Genomic DNA, 20,739 nt, shown 5'->3' on the forward strand with positions numbered 1-20,739 from the left:
TTTAATGGGTATCAAAAAAAAAAAAAAAAAAAAAAAAGCTGATTTGAGCATTTATATTACCTAATTCTTGGACACAATGAAGCAATTATAACATCTTTGTTTCCATCTCTTGAGAAGGATTTATAAAAATATTATTTTAAGTGAGTTAATGGAACTTCCTATTTTCTAAGTTCCTGTTATGAAAATCCATATAGGAACCAGTGGAGGTTTTCATATTCCTGAATTTTGGAGTCAGGCTAGTTGGTTAACTTTTGCATTAACACTCTCTACATAAAGGGGAAAGAGAGGGAGAAATTCCTTGAGAGCGTTATTTAGTCCATCTAGGTGAAGATCTTGCTTTGAATTGCTCTTTCAAGGATCTTCTCTTTCTCCATGTGGTACAAGTGGAGTATAGGGAAACAAGCTGCATAAACCAGATGTTTAAGGCTGTGATGAAAATACCCCTCATCCTTCTCTCTTTCTAGTCGGCAATGCTTTATTTACTATAATGTTAGTGTAGCTCGTGTACATGAGAATTTCCAACCAAGACAGAAAACTCTGCCAAGAATTGAGAAAACATGGTCATGCTGATGAGTTCTGCAAGGAAAAGTCCTCAGCTGGAAAATGGCTTCTTTGAACTTCTTCCTCTCCCATTTCAGTCGTACATTAACCTTCATAATTTGTATTTGTACAATCAAATTCACTTGGGGGGAATATATGTTTAGAATCACAGAACTAGAGTATGTGTATCAAGGAAATGGCAATGATGCATTGGTGCCAAAAAACTGTGCTTTTTTAAAAAACTTTATTGCTATAATGGATGTATATTAAATATTAATATGAATTGTTTTCCCAGCAGTAAGCCAATGCTCAGTTAATTGATTACACAAAACAGTAGTTTTCAAAAAAAAAAAATTATTTTCTTATTATTATTCAATGTACTTTCATGCCAAATTAAGAAACAGAGCTTTCTTAATTTGAGCTTATTCTTTCCAAATAATGCAATTTCAGATTTAGCAATTGTATGTTCTGTTCTTTAGGAAATAACAGAAGATCGGGACCGATCACGACTGGATTCAATGGTGCTGTTAATTATGAAACTGGACCAGCTTGATCAGGATATTGAAAATGCTCTCAGTGCAGGCTCTTCCCCATCCAGCACCCCAACATACAAACGGAGGCATATACCTGTAAGCCAGTTTGCTTACTCTTTCTTAATACTCTAAGAAGAATCTGGTTTTACTTGACTTTATTTCCCCCGTCCTCACATTTATCAGCTCCTTGGTTTCAGAACTAAAGCTCTTTTTGTAAAGAATTTGCTTATGTTTTGAAGGCAGTAATAGTGGCATCCGTTATTTCCTTTTGGCATCATTTCATAAATGAGAGGTTAAGAGCTCCCAGACGAAAGAAGGCAACATCAACAGGATTCAGAAAATGTCTGCCCCTCAAATTATCACTTACTGTAAATGCAGAGTCAGCACAGAGTCAGGCTCACACCAGTCTCAGAGCATATGTATATGTCTCATTTGACATTAAATAGAACTGAAAGTAAGTCTGAGCTACAGGTCTTAGTTTTCCGCTAGTGGGGGGTCCATGAAATTTTTGGCAGACACACTTCTAAAACCCTCTGTCATTCAAAATAAGATTCTGGGCAGAACTTTAATTATTTAAATTTCTTTAATTATTTGATTTATTTAAATGAGACAATTCCTTGCTGAGAGTAGTCTGAAGGGAGACTAGACAGCTCACAAATGTGATTGATGTGTTCTTTTTTTTCTGAAAAATGTTTACACATGTGACTGTGAAGAACATGAAATGGTTGCCCCAAGGTGTTCTCATGCAGGCTTCCTCTTAATTTCACCCACATGTGCTGCAGCTGTTTTTCAATTTAAGAAACTTGAGAAATACTGCCCCAAGATCTTTAGGCTAACATTCAGGCCATTTGGTTTTGTTAGTCATATTTTCTTTTAAATGAGGGGGTTTTCCTATTAATGCCAGACTTCATTATTGCTGTACAGTCAATTTGAGAGGCCTGTAGGTGAGAAAACCTGTATTTAAGTTTCTGTGGGTTTGGTCAGCTAAAGATTGTATAATATGTCATTTTTAAAGGACATAGCATAATTACACTTTTAACTTATCCGTTTTCCCCCTGGATATCAATGGTCTCACAGTGTCTCCTTGAGCACGGATGGGAGAGGAAAGCTGAAATATGATGTTAACATCTGTTCTCTGTATCTCGCCAATGAGTGCCAGCATTTTAGCTAATTTCTTACAGCAAGAAAGGGAGTTGGAGCAATCTGCATAAGTAATTCTGTACGATAAGGAGAGGTGGTATCTGTTTCCATGCTGCAAAGTAGCCCTCCAGAAAGACAGTTTGCATCAAACATGATATATATGCTATTTATATACACTGAATTTCTAGGAATTTTTGAGCCTTTGAGTATTATGAATCAGAAGATTAAAAAAAAAAATTGTTTTCATGACACTTGTGCATTGTGTTCAGTCTCATATTGATTGTATAGTAACAAAGCATTTGAATGTGATGTAAAAAACATGGGTAATGGGGCAGGGAGCATGGTTGTGCACTGTGGCAGCATGGCTCTGCTAAGCAGAAGCCTCCTAAGAGCAGCTGTACCCAAGCTGACTTCTCCAGAGGTATTTCCATGGCTCTCCTGCTTTCCCAATGCTGCACGTTGCAGAGGACTCACTGGCAGGAAATATCTGACCCAAACACATGGTCCTACCTAGAGTCCAGCTTTGTCTCTAGTTTCTAACCCTTTTCAGAAAACAGCACGCTGGCATACTTGGTGCAGAGGCACCTGTCTAATTGGCAGCTTCTGTCTGGCAGACCAGAGACTTAACTGGAATTAATAAATCAAAGGGTTGCCGTTTCTTTTCAGTTCGGGAGCAGAACCCCTGAGATGTCTCTGCCCCATATTTCACCTATTCTAGGAACTTGGCATTAGGAAACTGAGGCTTTGTCTGCGCAGAGTTGGCTGGGGTTAATAGTTCAGCCTTTTTTTTCTGTGTACTGTGTAGCTGTATTCAGGCAGGCTGCACCTCGGCTAATAATCCTGACAGTATATGGCTGGTTCTACGCATAGCCAGCTCTCTGCCAGATATGTGTCACAATTTATCTGCAAGCAGTATAATCCCCTGCTCTCACTCCATGCAGTAAATCAAGCACGCGCTGTATTTTTGCTTCCTAAAAAATAAAACATGCGATGATTCTTCTTCTTTTTATTCTCAAAAAAGGAATGTAATCAGTGTCATTAAAGCAAGGGCATTTTAACCAGAAATAGCATTTGGCTGATAAGTGTCTGCTGATTCCAAAAAACTAGGGAGCTGTACCTCTGAATTGTATAAACTGCTGGATGGTGATGTCATCTCAGCTGTGTAATGGTTTACAGATGTTCTCTGAGCTTGCAATGCTGCCGGAGACAGAAGGTGGGAGCACACAGGAAATACTGAACATCAGAGAAAAATGTCAGACTTCTGCAACCCCAAACTGATTTTTCTTACCTTGCTTTCTAACATTTAGGGGAATTACAGCTTTGATGCTAGTGGTGATTTATAATTTCAGAACAGCAGCTAATGCAAACCACCACATTGAAAAGGATGGCAAGTGAATGTGTAGGTAATGGAAAAGAATAAGGGGAATTATGCTTACACAGAAAATTAAGCATAGATATTTGAGTGAGCCTGTCTAACTACTTCCATTATTTAAAAAAACTAGATTTTTATTTGATATTCACTTTACTAGAGAGACTTGCAACATTTTTTTTACAGGATGTTGAATCTGGTTCTGAAAGTGGAGTGGATGTTGCTTCAGTAAGCCACTCACAAACAAACTTGTCTCCAAGCATCCATGCTCCTGACCTAGCATCTCCCTGTTCAGGAGCCAGCTCTGGAGCTAAACCAAAGGCTGGGGTGAGTACAAAGAATATATTTGCTTAATTTCACTCATGATATCAGGCTGGAAGTGAAATAAAGATATTTTATACTCTTCATTACACGGATGGTACAGCAGTATGTGTGTGACACTATAAAAAAAAAAAGGACTAATAATGCAGGCTGTCTCAAGGTGCCATTTGAGTGGCAAATAATCCTGTAAGTTCCACATTTAGAAACACGTTATTATCATCTGATGATTATAATAAGATGAGATTTTATGTGAGAAAATAAATTAAAGCAGCTATTCTATTTTACCTTGGAAGATAAGTTTTCTTGAAGTGGTATCACTTGGAACATTTCCAAAATCTCATGGGGGATGTAGCCAGAGAAACAGACGGTTGAATAATGTAGCCTGATTTATGATGCCCAAACCAAGTCACCCAAGTCCTCTTGAGAGGCTAAACTACTATGTACTGCAAACAGAGGTATTACCCTACTGAAGGGAGAATATCATTGTAAGGGCAAATTTGGTAAGCAGTTTCATACGCTGAGGATGGGAGGGAAGCCTCTAAGCAGACAGACCCTTTCCTGCACGTGCCAGTACACACTAGGTGGTGAGGAAGGTCAGGTCTGAGAGCTCAGATATGGCAAGGAGCCTCCTTCTGTACTCATTTGTAGACACATACAGCTATCGGGAGCAGGGTCCTTTCTTTTGCTATTGTCCATCTACTGCAGAATCCTTCTTCATAATGTTTCAGCCATCGGCATATGCAGAAAATCTTGGATGTCCTAGAAGCTCCTAACATACTTTCTGTTCCCTCTTGCACTTGCTGTTTCCACTCTCTCAAGAAGCAGAGAAATCTAGGCTCTTTTAAACTTCACTCAGGCTGAAAAGTCTTAGCATAACTCCTGCTCCATCTGTTCATGAATTCTACCACTGCTAACTGGACCAGCAGAAAATCTGGGATAAAATATTAAAATATAAAGTGGGGTTAGCATAAATGTATATGTTTAAAACAAGTTTATAAAATGTAAAAATAGAGGCCAACTGTCATCTACTGCACTGCAATAATAGCAAGTTAACTAATGACTTTGATTGAGGCAGTAACAAAAGTTCTAACAAACATTTACATTTAGGATTGTTCATTTGTACAAAAATAAATTCACTTGCAATTTATCATCAGTGCATAACTATTGTAAATAGAGAGCTCTGCACTCTGTCATTGCATACAGTGCAGCACAAATTCTCAAATAAGTGCATATGTTATGCTAGAAGGTGATATCCCATTTTGCCAGATCCTGAGAAAAGCGCAGTCACTCTCTAAGGTATTAAACATCCCTTTTAAATTTAGTTTTCTCTGCTAATATTTGGGGAACTCTTAACACCTGGCTTTGCAGAAGTGTGGGTCACTTCCTTTGGTGTTAGATATTATGTGTAAATTCACCTTTAATAATTATTTATTTGACTTTTGCTGTGATGGATATATCATGCTGAATGTTTCTGCTAATACTGCTTTATTATATAGTTGTTAACATATATGATTTTGCAGGGATCCTTCTTTTTTTTTTTTTACTGTGTATAGTAACTGTGAATCTTCAAAAAAATCTCCGCTGATGTGTGGGTTGTAGAGCTACAATCTAAGGTCCGCTTTTGTTAACATTTTTGATACGTGAAGTTAAATTTCCTCCAAATTCAAGCCTCTTTCCCAAAGTTTTGCATGCTGCAACTTACCACACTCTATAGTGGGATTTGGGGATGGGCTCTTTTTAGTAAGTATGCTCAGACAAAAACCATATTTCCATTTTTATCATAGTAAGTTTGATAAGTACAAACATGTGGATCATTTTTGCTCGAGTGTAGATCCCTTGCGTACTGGGAAAAACAAGATCCTCTCAGCTATGTTGTATTCCTTTGGGCTTTCAGATTGCTTTGACTGCGTACCCTTCTGATCCACAAACTGAGCGCTAAAAGTGTTTGAAACTTCGGCTGCCTCCCTACCTGCAGTCAAGCTTTATTTGAAAGCATAAGTTTCCTTGGAACACAATAGGAGAAAATAACCCTTGGTCCTCACTCTTGTGTATCTCTAGACCTGTGGCTCACCTGGTCTCCATGGCTAGGTAGTCTGCTGCTAGGTGCTTGAGTGCCATCCCATACCAGTAGAAAAGAAGTTCCCATATTCTTCTCGTCACATTTAGTGTTGGGCTCTACTCAGGATGAATTTTTCAAAGGGGTATATTGAGTGGCATCTCCCTGAAACACTGCCCAGAACAGACATCAACGATGTCTCTGTACAGATGATTTCCATGTAGAGATAGCTCATAAAAATCCCCAGCATGTGTTTTTCTATCTATAAAGGAGACTGTTGTCATAGTTTCTTCTTTTTTTTTTTTTTTTCTTTTTTTTCCGTAGTAACTGGTGTGGGAATAGGTTTATTTTTCATTGGAAACTCACCAAGCTACTTTTTAATGGTAATGGACTGTTTCAAAGATTTTACTTCCTTTTTGGTGTTTGCAACTGCAGATCTTCAAGGATTCCAGATGCTTAGTCTCCAAGGACAACTTATTTTGTTGTGTTTATTAATGCAATGTAAACAAGAGTGCAACTGCAATTAGTTACATTATGGAATGATACGTAGTATTTTTAAACAAACTATAACAAACTATTGACTTGCATCAAAAGCAGACTGTACAATTAAAACAAGGCAACATCTGCAGACTGGGGAGGTGGGAATAATAAGGCAAGGAGAAGTGGGTCAAATCTAGTCCCTGATAAAGACCTTGGAAAAGATAATAACTACACAAGATCTTCTCTTACAGATAGGAAATTTGTGTGTAGACGAACTATGTCCATTCATGTAATTCAGAGTTATATGGATTGAAAAAAAAATACAATTTCTAACAATGTCACAATATCCATAAACAGAATTTGGTTTGATAAACCTAGTGGAAATGATTCACCCATTGGTTTATGGAAAAGCAGGACATTTTAAATTTTCATCACCAGATTTTGTGAAACAAGCTTTCCAGTAGCAGAGGTATTCAGAATTGTATTTAAAATTCAGTATCAATTATGATTTTCTTTAAAAGAATATCTACTATTGGTTTGCAAAGAAAATTGGGGGGGGAGGTATTTACATACACAAGTTATTTAACATTTCATAAAAATTCAGTTATGGATAGTAAAATCTATTCTTGTCAGTGTGGATGCCTGTGTATAGTACACGTATATATAGACATACACATGGGTGCACACATGCACAGAGTACTCCTTACTGAATACAGGCATGACAAGGAAGAACGGGATTCTCCCCAGAGCATTATAGGAAGGTATTTCTATAGAATGGTTTTTCTATGATTCTGCAGGGTGCAGCATGAAGGTCTTTGATATATAGGTGTACATGCTATTTTGGGCTTGTGAGAAGTATAGAGTTAAATAACCTTCATCCTAAATTTAGGAATCTGCCATCATTGTATGTCATAGTCAGGGTAAAATAGCATAATGTGATCAGTAGAGTGTTTGGTCCACAGTATAGCAATTAACTCAAAATATACATGGTTTGGCAAGGTGCACAAATGGACAAGCCTTGTGAAATCAGGGTTCACATGACTGAACAGGTACATTTTCCACATAATTTAGGATTGGATAGTAAGAAATGTTTTTGGCATCTTTGTATTACTTATGTTTACAGAGTAAAGAATGTTCATGCTTCTATAATTAGCACATCTCTATGTTCTGGGTTTTTATTCACCAGTCTCCAAAATAGGCAATCATTTTTTAATATTAACACTCAAATGTGTATACTTGGCAAATATTAATTACATGGGAGCTGAAATCAGCTTAAAAAAATATGAAATCAACAGGCTTTTGCCCCAGTGGTCATGAGAAACACTGGAAAATGGGAGTGTCTGGTCTGGATTTCAAGAGCAAGGAATGTAAATATCCTATGTGTCATTGCCTTCTACAAACTAATGCCACACATCTGGACACTTATAATATTGTTCAACAATAAAGACCAGAAATGATTTATTTTTAAGTTTGGCTTCATTATTGTAAAAACAGTACGTGGTTACAGAATTTAAAATGTGTTTTAATAACAGAAGATAAGTTACAATAACCCTCTCCAGCACCCAGTTAAAAGCTAACTAGTTAAGGAAAGCCTGACTCAATTATCACTGGGGTTGTTTTTTTTTTTTTCTAAATATAAAATAATTGGCTAAAGGACAATAGCAACTAAGGCTTAAAAGTTGTGGCCAAATTTTTGTCCTTGAACATCTGCTCTGCAAGGCCTATGTATTTTCTGTTCAGGTCAAAAAAACCAGCCATCATTAGTTTCTACTGCTTTTTTTGGCAGTCCTATCCCTCTTGCTTCAACAGAGTCCAACTTAGCCTTAATCACGCTGTGCAAAGGTAATCAGAAACTATTATCACCAGAATAGCTGGTATCTAGGAGAAGATTGTTTTTTGGATTGGCTGTAATGACTCATCTAAAATGCACCCATTTCTCAAAGTGATTTTAGGTCCCAATTATGCCTGCAAGTACCAAATGACCTAGCCTGGCTATGCCCTATAATGGGATTCAGGTGCAGCTACTGATTTCAGTGAAGCCCTGGATGAGCATAGGGTTCCACTTTCACAAATCTTGTTACTGCATTGGGACAAATGGTTGTATTATTTAGATTACAGTTTTGTTCATTTCTGTGTAGTAAAATAATTTAGCCTTTCACATAAGTTTCTGGTTCATATTATATTTTAAAATTTTAGCTGTTTAGAGAAAGCCAAATCATTCTGTGAAGAATAATTTATAGATCTGTAGATTAAGAAATGGAATTTAAGTTTCTTGCTACTTTACCACACTGGTTTTTAACTTATGAAATGAAGTTAGAATTTACGGTAAGTACAAAACCTTGATTTCAGAATTAAATATGCAAAAAGAATTATCAGGGCAGCAACTGTTTGAAATGTTTACATTTTCCGCTGCATTATTTTACAGTAAATTCAATGAACTATGAGGTGTGCAGACACAGAATATGTCAATGAATTTGTGCAGATAGATTTTTCACAGCGGGTCATGCCACTTGAAAGGTGACAGATTTTGGTCTGGCTGAATCATACATTTATTTTTTATTCATTTATTTATTTATTTAAGTCCTCATATCACTGTCATGTTTTAACCCCAGCCGGCACCACACTGATATTGCTGGTATTATGGTGTTCCTTGAATTCTTATTTTACTCATTGAAATTTGCATTAGGGAGAAAGACTCTTACTATGCAACATTAATTAAAATACTGTTTCTTTAAAACTTAAGAATCTTTACAAATGCAACATGAGAAAAGACTTCAGAATCTGACCGTGTTGATTAAGTTGGTATTGCCTTTCATATCTATGTTTAAAAAAAAGTGTTATAGAACGCAGGGTAATACAATTAATTATGAAAACAAATTTTAACATAATCACATTTTCATTTGAATTCTGAAATAACATTCTGTTACTTCACCCTACACAAAGGTTTCTTTCAACATGTAAATTACCATGAAGCTACATTTGCCAGTCACGTAGCAGATAACAGCAGGATTACGCTGTGTTTCTCACACGAACCTCTCAAAATTTTGCTTTGATTCTGGCTTGTTGCACAAAGGAGTCTGTATTCTGTTTTAAGTATAGCTTCCTATATTAAGCCCAAATGTAATTTATTTTTTCTCAAATGAAAGAAGCAGCAAACTGCAAATGGCAGAGGTGCTTTTTGTTCTCTGAAGGTTTTTAAGCACCATAAATCTTAAAGGTGATCACTTTTTTTGCAATGAGAGTAAGGTACTCCTAGAATTTGAACGAAAACCACTGAATCAAGTTATATCTTTGACAGTGCTGCGTTGGCCAGGGACAGTCTCTCTCTTTCTTTTTCTCTCCCTCAGTATCAATTCCCGAGTGACCAAAATGTATGGGAATTCACAGTGAAATAAAAGGTTTGCCATTTTATATAGCTGCAGTATGACCCAGGAATAGCTGTCCACTTGTTTTCAGGTTCGATCCCAACACAATACTGAGACGCTAACTAAATACCCAGCCTGCTAAGTGCTAAGCGTGAAGACTTGAGTATTTCCAAGATATCACGTTGTATGTCTACATTTCTGTCTCTTCTTACAACCAGTTTATAGCAGCTATGCTTATATACAGGTTTTTTCTCATGTCTTCCTCCTTTCTGTGGAGTTGCTGACACTGTCTTCAACACTGTATCAGTCTGGTTATATATGATAACCATTCTGTGTAAGAGGAACAGAAGTTTATGGCTTCTTCAGCAGTAATATAGATAATTGTACTTTCAAATGTCAAGTACGTTTTTTCACTCTATGCTGCCATCTGCTGCCTCTCTTATGTAAATGAAGGGCACTGGGCAGGGGACATCAGGCACTTGCACCGCATCAGGCAGTTGTGCCTATTAAAACACTTCGTAATCGAACATACAAACTTTTCATCTTTACCAAAAGTTGTGCCTATTAAAACACTTCATAATCGAACATACAAACTTTTCATCTTTACCAAAAAAAAAAAAAAAAAAAAGAAAAGAAAAAAAGAAAAAGCTTTTCATGTACAGATGCATTCCAAATATCTGGTAGACTGAAGGTTGACATTTTTCTGTGGGAATGAAGTTCTAAGGGAAATTATAGTGGATGGGGATACTTTTAGAAATGTTAAAAAAATTCCACTTAGTCCTAAAAAGAATCGATCTTACAGTAACAGAGGAAAAATTCAGCTCTTACTGGATTTAAGATGTTGGAAGATTTTTAGTTTAATCCCTTGAACTGTAAGTTTCACATTAGGAATTCCTCATTTTTTATTCACACATGAAATAATTTATTTGTAGAGTAAGTGCTGGTATTCATAAAAATCATATCCCATTTTCAGCCAGCTACATAATTACTGACACAACGTAACATCACAACTGCATGTGAACCACCACAGGAGGCGTGTGTGCTCGAGAGCATTAAGTCAGTTATATTAGGGTTCTATGGGTCCTCTTGGCATGTTGCTTATTGCTCCAAGTGGACCCAACTGGGAGGAAAAAATACTGAATGTTGCACAGTTCCTGGAAGATAGTCTCTGTTTTGCAAACAATTTTTCTCATTTTATTTAAGCCCCTCGTGTTTGAGAAGAGGAAACTTCTTCCTATTGCCTATTGATGTGGCACTTCAGGACATGGTTTAGTAGGCATGGTGGTGTTGGGTTGACAATTGGACTTGATGATCTTGGAGGTCTTTTCCAACCTTCAGGATTCTATGATTCTCTGTAAGAAAAAATCACATTAAGCTAATAATCATAGTTGAAGTTGCCAATATTCAAGTAGTTCAGTAGAAAAGTGTGAGCAAGGGTGTATTTATATTTAAAGTTATCATGTTTAAATGTGTTACAGTCTAATGGGTTCTGGTTATGGCTGCCAATAATGGGCTAAGAGGTCAAAAGATCAGATCAGACCTGTGAACACATCTTGCGTCTTTTCCGTGTGAGCTATAAAAACTGAGGGAATTACGATTTCTCGTCATTTATGGGAACGTTACTGTGGTAGGGATTCTAAAAATGGCATTCTAGGCTCTCTGACATCCTGTTTGCATTTGGGCCTGGGCAAGATGATTCCCAAACCCCTCAGAAAGGAGGGGCAACCCATGTTTTGCTCTACTATTTCTTCATTGCAAGTCAGATTTACTGATACTTGGAATCAAATATGTTATGTTGTTGCACATCAGCGTTGCATTTATTAGTACTGCCATATCTATTTTTGACAAATGGAAACTGAAATCTGTGACTGAAGAAATTTTATTGTGTTGCTCTCAGGACCAATATCCTTCTATGTAGCTTAAATTTAAATACTCAAGGCTTAATAACAGGAAATCATTTATGTTGTTAAATTATCATGAGCAGATGCAGAGAAAGAGAGCTATCCATGTTCTCTAAAAACGAATCACATGAACATCAACCATATGTATCATAGGAGGTCATACAATTTAAAATTTCAGCCTCGGTTTAACTTGTTTCTTTAAACTTCATTCTGCAATCAATTAAATGCATTTTCTTACAGGAATATATCTGTTTAAAGCAACAAAACTGTGCATGTCAGAAGCATCACGTGCATGGGTATGTGGATATGTTTTTTGCAGAATTAAGGCCCTGTGTCAGAGCTAAAAGATTTAATGATCAGAATTAATACTTCTTCCCAATGCCATATGGCTAGTATCTTAAAAAAATACATACAGAAAACCCATAAGTGACCTTTCCCAAGCACCAGGAAGTTTCCCTCATGCCTACTATGACTACATTCAAAGAGCTGACTCATGCTCCATTGACTACTAAGTAACGGTTATGTGGACACACCGCAGGGCAGTCTGAGTTTGCATTCAGGCTCATGATATAAATGAGACTCATATATCCTCTAGTTTGAAACAAAGGTGTGATGCGTAGAAGAATTGCTGGTGTCCCATCTTACAAATGCCAAGAGAGTCAGTTCTATGCATCAGTTATTTGACTGTCACAATGTACCAGTAAGATAATGTTGTGACTTCAGTCCTGCCAAGTACCGTGGTCTAAAAAGATGTGTCAAGCTTCTGCATAAAAATGATGATAGGCTGAATTTCCATGAAGATGGTGTCTGCAATACAGGAATATCATAAGAGCTGGAATGTGAAATGCAAGAGTTCAGGCTGATACTCTAAATTACGGTGAAACTGGGAGGAAAAAGATATTTTCTATTTAGCTTATAAATAGACAAGTTCTAGAAAAACATGCAAGTAATAAAGAATAAATTATTCAGAACATTTCTTTTTGATTTTAGCACTTTCTCAAAACTAATGACCACAATAGCCAAAAAACCCCACCCCACCAACTTTTCTGCCTCTGACTTACTGTTACAAGTAGACATTAGTAAAAACAAATTTTAGGGAAAATTGTGAAGTTTGAATATTACTTTTAGGTAAATGTGCTACTATTTTTTTAATGATGTATATACCTTTTGATGCAAAATTAAATAAATAACATGGCTCAAGTATTGCAAAAAACATTTGTGACTGTAGGTCCATATTTTGAATAACAAAGTTCAACCCTTGCTGTTTGAAACTCGTATTAATGAAGATTCATGTGATAGCTTACTGACTTGGGTTTTGGGGGCATCACTGTTCTATATAATACCTAACAAAAAAATCGGTATACATAAATAAATCAGTTTTAGTTAGTTGTTAGACTAATTTTCAGTCAGTATTTAGAAATGACACATTGTGACTTTGATAACCAGATGCTTTGACAGAAAGAAGTGTGAGTGAACAAATATCTTAAGGGTGGATGTCACGAGGATGGAGCCAGACTCTTCGCAGGGATGCCCAGCGACAGGACAAGGGGCAATGGGCATAAACTGAAACATAAGAGGTTTCAGTTGAATATGAGGAAAAACTTCTTTACTCTGAGGGTGATGGAGCACTGGAACAGGCTGCCCAGGGGGGTTGTGGAGTCTCCTTCTCTGGAGATATTCAAAGCCCGCCTGGACGAAGTCCTGTGTAACATGTTCTAGGAGAACCTGCTTTAGCAGGGGGGTTGGACTAGATGATCTCCCGAGGTCCCTTCCAACCCTTGCCATTCTGTGATTCTGTGAATATCTGTAGGTCACCTATTGAGTAGCATGTTGTTCCCAAATTGTTGTTTATTTTGTGAAAGGAAAGAAATATGCAGACATCACTTTGCAAGTGATTATCACTGAGGAAAAAAAGTTGGTTTACCTATTATCCATGGACAAAATAACCTGTTTAATTATTTGCACTCCTTTCAATCAGGTAGAAGCTTCTTAGTATGTCATGCTTACTGCCAGGTGCCTTGTCTTCCTCCTGTGATTTGTGTCTGTGCACATATTGTCTCATTTGATAGCACCTTCCAGGTGAAAATTATAAATAAATTACTTATTTTTTATAAAAGCTATTTGCAACCATTAGATTAAAGGGTTATCTTAAATGTTATGGTGATGGAAACAGTGGGTGGACATCATCAGTGCAAATAATTAATGCAGAAATGGGAGGTCTTCTGCAGAAGAATTGAAATTTGCTTGGTATAAGACACAGAGCCTAAAGAACTTTAAAAATATAGTGAATAGCTAATTTTGGGTGGTCTTAAATTGACACTATGTTGAATATGCTGTTTTATCAGCCATGGGCTGATTTATCAGATTAGCAGTGGTGAGGACAGGGATTCAGCCTGCTTTATTACATATAACCCTGTGAAGGAAGCAAGCAAAATTACACTCTGTATAAACTTCAGTGTATTTACACTTGAAAATAAATATTAAAGCTTACCTTAAAATGTTGTTCTTCATAAGTAAATCTCTCATGAAATCAGTAGGAGAAGGCTCAGTTTCTCCAGGCATTCAGAAATGCTAGGTTTGATAAAGTGACAGGGTATCAATGTCTTTTTTAACTTAAACAGCTCTGATGTGAAGCTTGTTGAGTCTGAATTTTTGAGAGTTGCTGGGCTTTGCTTTCCATGACAATATGTTCTGAATGTCAGACACTACGTGAAATGTTCCTATTTGTTCTCCAATTTTATTGCCTGATAAGTTCAGTGCAAGTCTCTCTTCTGTGCTCTTCCATATGGACTGAGTTGAATCCTTACCAAGTTTCCCTTTTTTTTTTCTTGAAGTTACTTAAGTATGTTTAAATGTATGTCAGTATGAAATTTTAACTCTTTTTCAGCACCTGCCAAGAAAAGCTTACACGAAATTTATATCATATTTAAGAAAAAAAAACTTTGTAAATTTTCTCTGTCAGCATGTAATCCATATAGTGCATCTCTCCATTGAAGAACTTTAATCCAATAATCCAGCTCAGAATTGTTGTTTCACGCATGAGCAAAGATGGCCAAAATTTTTAAATCGCTGTCAGTTAGAAGCCTGTGAGTGGAAAATTGCTGAAAAAGACGTAAATTCATTCTTAATGTCAGCAGCATAAAGAATTTACTTCCCCTGAAGAAAAACAAAGTTGAATAAGCACTAATTAATTTTATTAATGGAATTTTTGTTGTTGTTGTTTAAACTGCTATAATGCAGAAGTGTATACAGCTGAATGGGGTTGCATTAGTTTTGGTATTAGTCAACACTTGCAGAAGAGATTACTGCAGGAGGCGATGATTGGTACAGGTGAGATACATAGGGACTAAACACTTACTACTTAAAAACAAAGGACAATCTTTTTTAAAGGATAAATCTGTGGAACTTACTGATATTTTGGAAGGTAAGAGTAAATTGGTCTCAAAAAGTGCTTGGACATCTTTAGGGAAAAAGTTTATAACCAATCAAAACAGCAGACAGAATCTTCTGCTCATTATCGTTACAGTCTTAATGTCAGTCGTGATGAAATCCTAACGCAGGAGTTGCATTTGGCTCAAGAGCCACAGTTTGCCAGCCTCTGCTGTCGGGCTTGTTTGCAGTGTGTGCACGCCCTATAGCTGCCATTGAGATGGCCGTGTTTCTATACACATCCTCTAATCTACTGCAGGTCTTGGCAAGAGAAAAATAGGTTAGATTGATCCAGTACAACCATAGACATCCTCTGAAGCACAGGCAGCTGGACATGGAAGCCTTTACATGGGCTATTTCTCTTACATGGAAGCTATTTCTCTTGCATAGGGCTTTATCTCAATATAACTTGTCCTAATGACGCATGCCTTCTCTGTTTCATTCCTGATAGAGCATTTCAGAGCAAGTCATAAATGCCAAACATTACTGGGAAACTGTTGAAAAGAAGGAATCTGAAATCTCCTGTTAAAATTGTACTGAGATGTATTGCGTCAATTTTTACATCTGTACATCTAACCATTTTTAGAATTCTGTCTCTTTGAAAGGAAATAATTGGAAGATATGGTGGGGGGTAAATTTTACCACATGCAGAAGACTAGCATAAAGATTTTTAATGAAGTAAGTGCTTAAAATAGTGTTGAAGAGCTTCTTACTGTCTTAAATGAACAGAATATATTCTGTATAAAAGCCTTAATAAACACCATGGAACAGAAATAGTCATAGATTTGTGACTGTTTCAATCCTGTTCAGTAATAACTTGACAAGATATCTCAAAATCTCCAGAACAAAGGAAAGAGAGTTCCAGAAAAGGTCAGTAGGTCCCTTTGCTGGACAGTATGAAGGAGTGGAAAGGGAGAGAGCTGTTTGGAGACTTGGTACAGAAAGCTAGATTGCAGATTTTCTGGGAACTGCAGCTGAGGGATTTTAAAGCTGTGAAAAAACTTAAACTTTTGCCAGTAGGCCAATAGGTGACAAAAGGCTGCAACTTTATTCAGTCCAACGGTGTTGCACAAGACTTTCAGCTAGGATAAACTGTTGTTAGATGCTGAACTGTTGGTTAACTTGCAATTTGCCAAGGGCAACTTCAGCTTTGGTTTTGGATAGCTCTATGAAGAAATCCATTGTTTCCCTATCAGACTCTGAGTGCTTATTACATCTTGCTAGGAATTAGATCACTGGGAGAGCAGCAGTCAAACTAAATAGCACAGACTGAAAATCATCTTGCAGAGTGAGAGCCGCAAGACCTTTACCTTATCCCTCAGGCAGTCAAGAGAAAGGAAAGCCCAGAGCATTTCGAAGATGGAGAAAATAGTGTCATCTCAGGAGTTCATTTGTACAGTAATGCTGGTTTAGGGGTGTGGTTGTGTCCCAGGCAATGCTGCTTTTTTCCTTGTCTTTTGCGTGACATTCATGCGAGGAGGGGCTTCAGTTTGCCCAGCTGTCCCATGCAGAGCAGGTGAGATGCACTATGACTGCAGGTATAGCAATCACATTCGAGCTGCTTAAAAACTACCAAGAAAACTACTGCTTTGAGCATCCAGTGTGCTAATCTCCAAAGTGATAGCACCTGTTAATGGCTGTTTAGATGGATATGTCATCCTGACAAGATTGGAATAGCTCTATTTTTTATAGTGTTAGTTACTGTAAACCTCTTTTCAACTAATCTCCTATTATTCACATCCAAAGGTTTGGTGCTTGATGGGACTTTGGCCCATGTTGAGATGTTATGAAATTCGAATGCCTTTTGGCAGAATTGTGTATATAAAAACAGGAAAGAGAAGAATGATTTTTAAATGATGCTTTATTTTAGTTTAGCTCTGCTCCTGAATCTTTAAAGTGCTCTTTTTTTCTCTTTCTTCTTTTTTTCTTTTTTCCCCTATTTTCTGTCTTTTTGCTTTTTTGTGTCTTCTTTCTTTTTTTTATTCCTCCCTTTCTCTTCTTTTATTCTCTCCTCTTTTTCTTCTATTTCCTTTGACCTTTCTACCTTTCTGACTATTATTCCAGATTTGCAACTTGCATTAAAGCCAGGACAGTTATTAACACCAAATCATACCCATCTTGCTGCAAAGTATACTTTGTCTTCCCCATGGTGTATGGCTGTCTTTCACCAGATCAGTCCCAGCAAGATCACCAGCATGGTTCTGCAGCCACAGCTTTGCATATCCCTATAAGCATTTGAATTACTTCTCCTTTTCCTATTTGCAGCTGGATAACATCTCCTCGTGACTTGAACAAGGAAGAAATAATATACACTTAGCAAACATAGGTATTATATGTTTTCCAGGCCATGGGCTGAAGACTAGTGCCTTTAAGGATGGGTACATCACTAATAATAATAATTATGCTGTCAGTCTTGTTAGTAGTGGATTCAGCCTCCATGAATCCATCTCTCCACTTGCAGCTGTGGTTATTTTAAGTGTGCTATAAGCTAAGTGATTGAGGGGGGGATTTGTGATGTCTGAAATAATGCGCATTTACTGAAGAGGGAATACGCAAAACCTCAAGAAAGAAAAGCTGTATTAAAGGGGAAAGAAACAATGTACTATGCCTTTTGGTGAGAATTTCCTGTGTTCTATCTAAGAAAGAATTTCAGGCTTGAGTCCAAGACAAGTAAGGGAGTGCAGAACGAGGAGATGAAAACACAGAATGTGAGTAAGGAAAGTAGCAAAAACAGTTTAATCTCTCTACCAGTAGATGGAGAGCACAGGAAAGTAGAAGCATGCCCATTAAGAAGGAAGAAAAAAAAAACTTGCATCAGCTACTTGAAGGGGGCAAGAGATGAAAGAAGAAAAAAGCAAGAAAGAGGAGGAGAAGATTGCAGAGCAGGACAAAATTGGAAAAACTGGATTCTAAAGGGTAAAGAGGAAATGACGAAAGCTAAATTATAAGTTCAGTCAAATGAGCGTGTTGCTAATGAATAAATATCTAGATTATCTTCTTTCATGCCTTGTACATCATATTCTTTACTCCTGGAACATGGTTTGAAAACGTGGCATGAATAGTTTTCATTACTGGAATGGAAGAAATCTATGTTTGCCTTTTCAAGCACTTTTCCAGACACAGATGTGCTGTGAGTGACCTCATGGAAAACCATTTCTCCTTGTCCTTTGCATACACCTCTCTTGTAAGGAATTCTCTTGCTCCTGTGCTCTCTTTCTCCCTGTCTCTTGCCCTCTCTGTCTCTTGCTCTCTGCTATGTCTCACTTTGTGCTTTCTTTCTCTTTTTTTCTTCCTTTTATTTTCTTTTGTTTTTTTTTTTTTGTTGTTGTTTGTTTGTCTTCAAAGCCAGGGTGGGAGCAAGGGAACTGCTTAGTTCCCCATTTAATAGTTGAAAGAGCTTGGTTTGGGTTTTTTTATGCACGAAATTCCTCTCAGTGAGACATGCCACACATTCTGATCTCTCCCCTTCAGGCAGTTACACACTATTAAATATGGGGTTGGAAATGACACGCGTCTGGAAATACAAAAATGAAACAGCCTTCCACTTTCTGCACTGCACTATACAATGAAGGTGTTGTAAATTGTTAACTGAATGGCATGGGCTTCTAGTTTGTTAGGCTTTCTATAAATAGAAACTGTACATTCCAGTGCGTTGCCACTTTTTATTTTCTTCAGATCAGCTGCCATACTTTGAACCTTTCTGTGTTCTAACATAGAGATTAGCAAATTTTTAGTTTGTCTGGTTTTATCCCCTAAAACATAGCTTGTGTTCTGAAATTTTGTACCTCTTCTTACCAAAACATCTTTATGGTATCCCTATTTTAAAGGAGAAGTAAAATCCAAACAACCTATAATGGTACTTGAGGTATTCCCTGTATTCTACAACGCAATTAATAGTGAAATATGATTATTGTATATTAAATAATACTGCACACATTACATAAAGATTAATAGTTAATAGTATTGCCATGCAGAGTACAGAAAAACTAACAGGGTGCTGCTCGAGATGGAAAGCAGAGTGATGCTTTGGTCTTCCAAAGTCATTCTAAAGTTTTGGGTTCCCCCTCTGAGAAGACAACATTGTCTGTATGCGGATGGCATTAGACTGAGAAGTTTATTCTTTCATAGTATCTTGTTAGGTGAGCAAAAACCCCACACAAGAGGCAGCCGGTGAGGAATTGCAGGCCATTGAGACCGAGGACTGCGATATGAAAACAAAGTAGGGTCTCACTTCAGAGAAGGCAGAGGAGTAGATATCAGAATTAATCTCTCAGTAGTCCATGATGCTGCAGAATGCTACCCTTCTCTTTACAAAGCTGTAACTCACAGTCCAGCATATTTTATTTTGCAGTGGTATAGCCTTAGGAGTGTTCAATACAGCTTAGGGATATTGATGAGTAAATGAGAAATTAGATAATTGTGAGATTAAATGTACCTTTTCTTTAAAATGTGATGAGTTTCAAAGCACCTCAAATTATTGGTTAAGATAATATTTAAAATTCAACATTTGTTGCAATTGGCACATTTATCTAGAAAAAGTGAAATTAAGTATTGACCTTTCAGCTGAACAGTTTTCACAACAAACTCACATGGTTGATGTGTTGAATGAACAAAAAGTTCAGCAATTCAGTATTTCATTGGAGAATTAGTGGGGTGACAGGCATAAGGCAGATAGCAAAAACGTGACAGAGTCATACAGCCAATTTTATATCCAGCTTCCAAAATGTTAAAACTGAACTGTGTTGGCTCATTGTGGAGCTTCGCCTCACAGTCACATGCAATTCTTCTTTTGCTGCTTTGCCAATACAAAAGCAGTTCAAGAAAGATCCAGTTTTGCTGTTGCCATCACCGAGTGATGTTTCGACATGCTTAGGGATTTCAGAGTGTTTTGAGACCTCTGTATTCTTAGGAGAGGAAAAAATCTTTAACAGGTTTCGCACATTGTCTAGAACATCCTGTGGATAATCTCTTGGAAATACAGAAACTGTAAGAAGGGAAAATCAGAGCACATAAACTCTATGTTAAGAAAAGATAGAGATTTAAGATTTATTTTTAAAAATTCAGAGATTCTGGGTAGCTAGAAGCTATCCTGCAGTTCATGAGGCATGTAATTGTCTAAAATTATTTTCTTAATAGAACTGCTAATAATAATATCTGAAAATGACTAGAAGGACAAATTTTTTAAAAATCATTTAGATGTCTAAAGGCAGAAGTAGACAGCTGCTGAGCTGAACAAATACGAGGGACTTACCTGCCACTGAATGTTGTGAATTGCATCTTGTGACCTCCAGGACTAAACTGATTTCTGGGAAGGAAAACCCTGTTGCTGTATCTACTTCTGTTACCTCCATAACTGAACAGTTGTCACTAAGTTTTGTACTTCTGAATTACTTTTGAAAATGTCTTGGTAATGTCTTGCCTAGGTATTCGGTAATCTAACTGTAGATACTGAAAACCTTAACCTGAGTGCTCTTCCAAAACTCCCTGCTAGAATGAGAAATTCTCCAGGAATTACCCCAGCTAAGGAACCAGGAGGGCAGAAGAATGAAATTCTTCCTATGATTATTTTATCACTTGTTCCTGATTGTTCAGAAAAAGGGTAGGG

At 37.1% G+C, this 20,739-nt stretch overlaps 1 protein-coding gene across 1 annotated transcript in view; it reads left to right on the forward strand.

Moving 5' to 3' along the window:
* DLC1 (DLC1 Rho GTPase activating protein) overlaps positions 1-20,739 on the forward strand; it is a 214,400-nt gene that overhangs the window by 37,940 nt on the left and 155,721 nt on the right. The window contains exons 2-3 of the mRNA XM_009642436.2: positions 1,020-1,169; positions 3,769-3,909. Coding sequence (XP_009640731.1) covers positions 1,020-1,169; positions 3,769-3,909 — 291 coding nt within the window. The remainder of the gene's footprint in view (positions 1-1,019; positions 1,170-3,768; positions 3,910-20,739) is intronic.

Source organism: Egretta garzetta, unplaced genomic scaffold (genome assembly GCF_000687185.1).
Source record: "Egretta garzetta isolate BGI_Z169 unplaced genomic scaffold, ASM68718v1 scaffold46, whole genome shotgun sequence".
Lineage (NCBI taxonomy): Eukaryota > Metazoa > Chordata > Aves > Pelecaniformes > Ardeidae > Egretta > Egretta garzetta.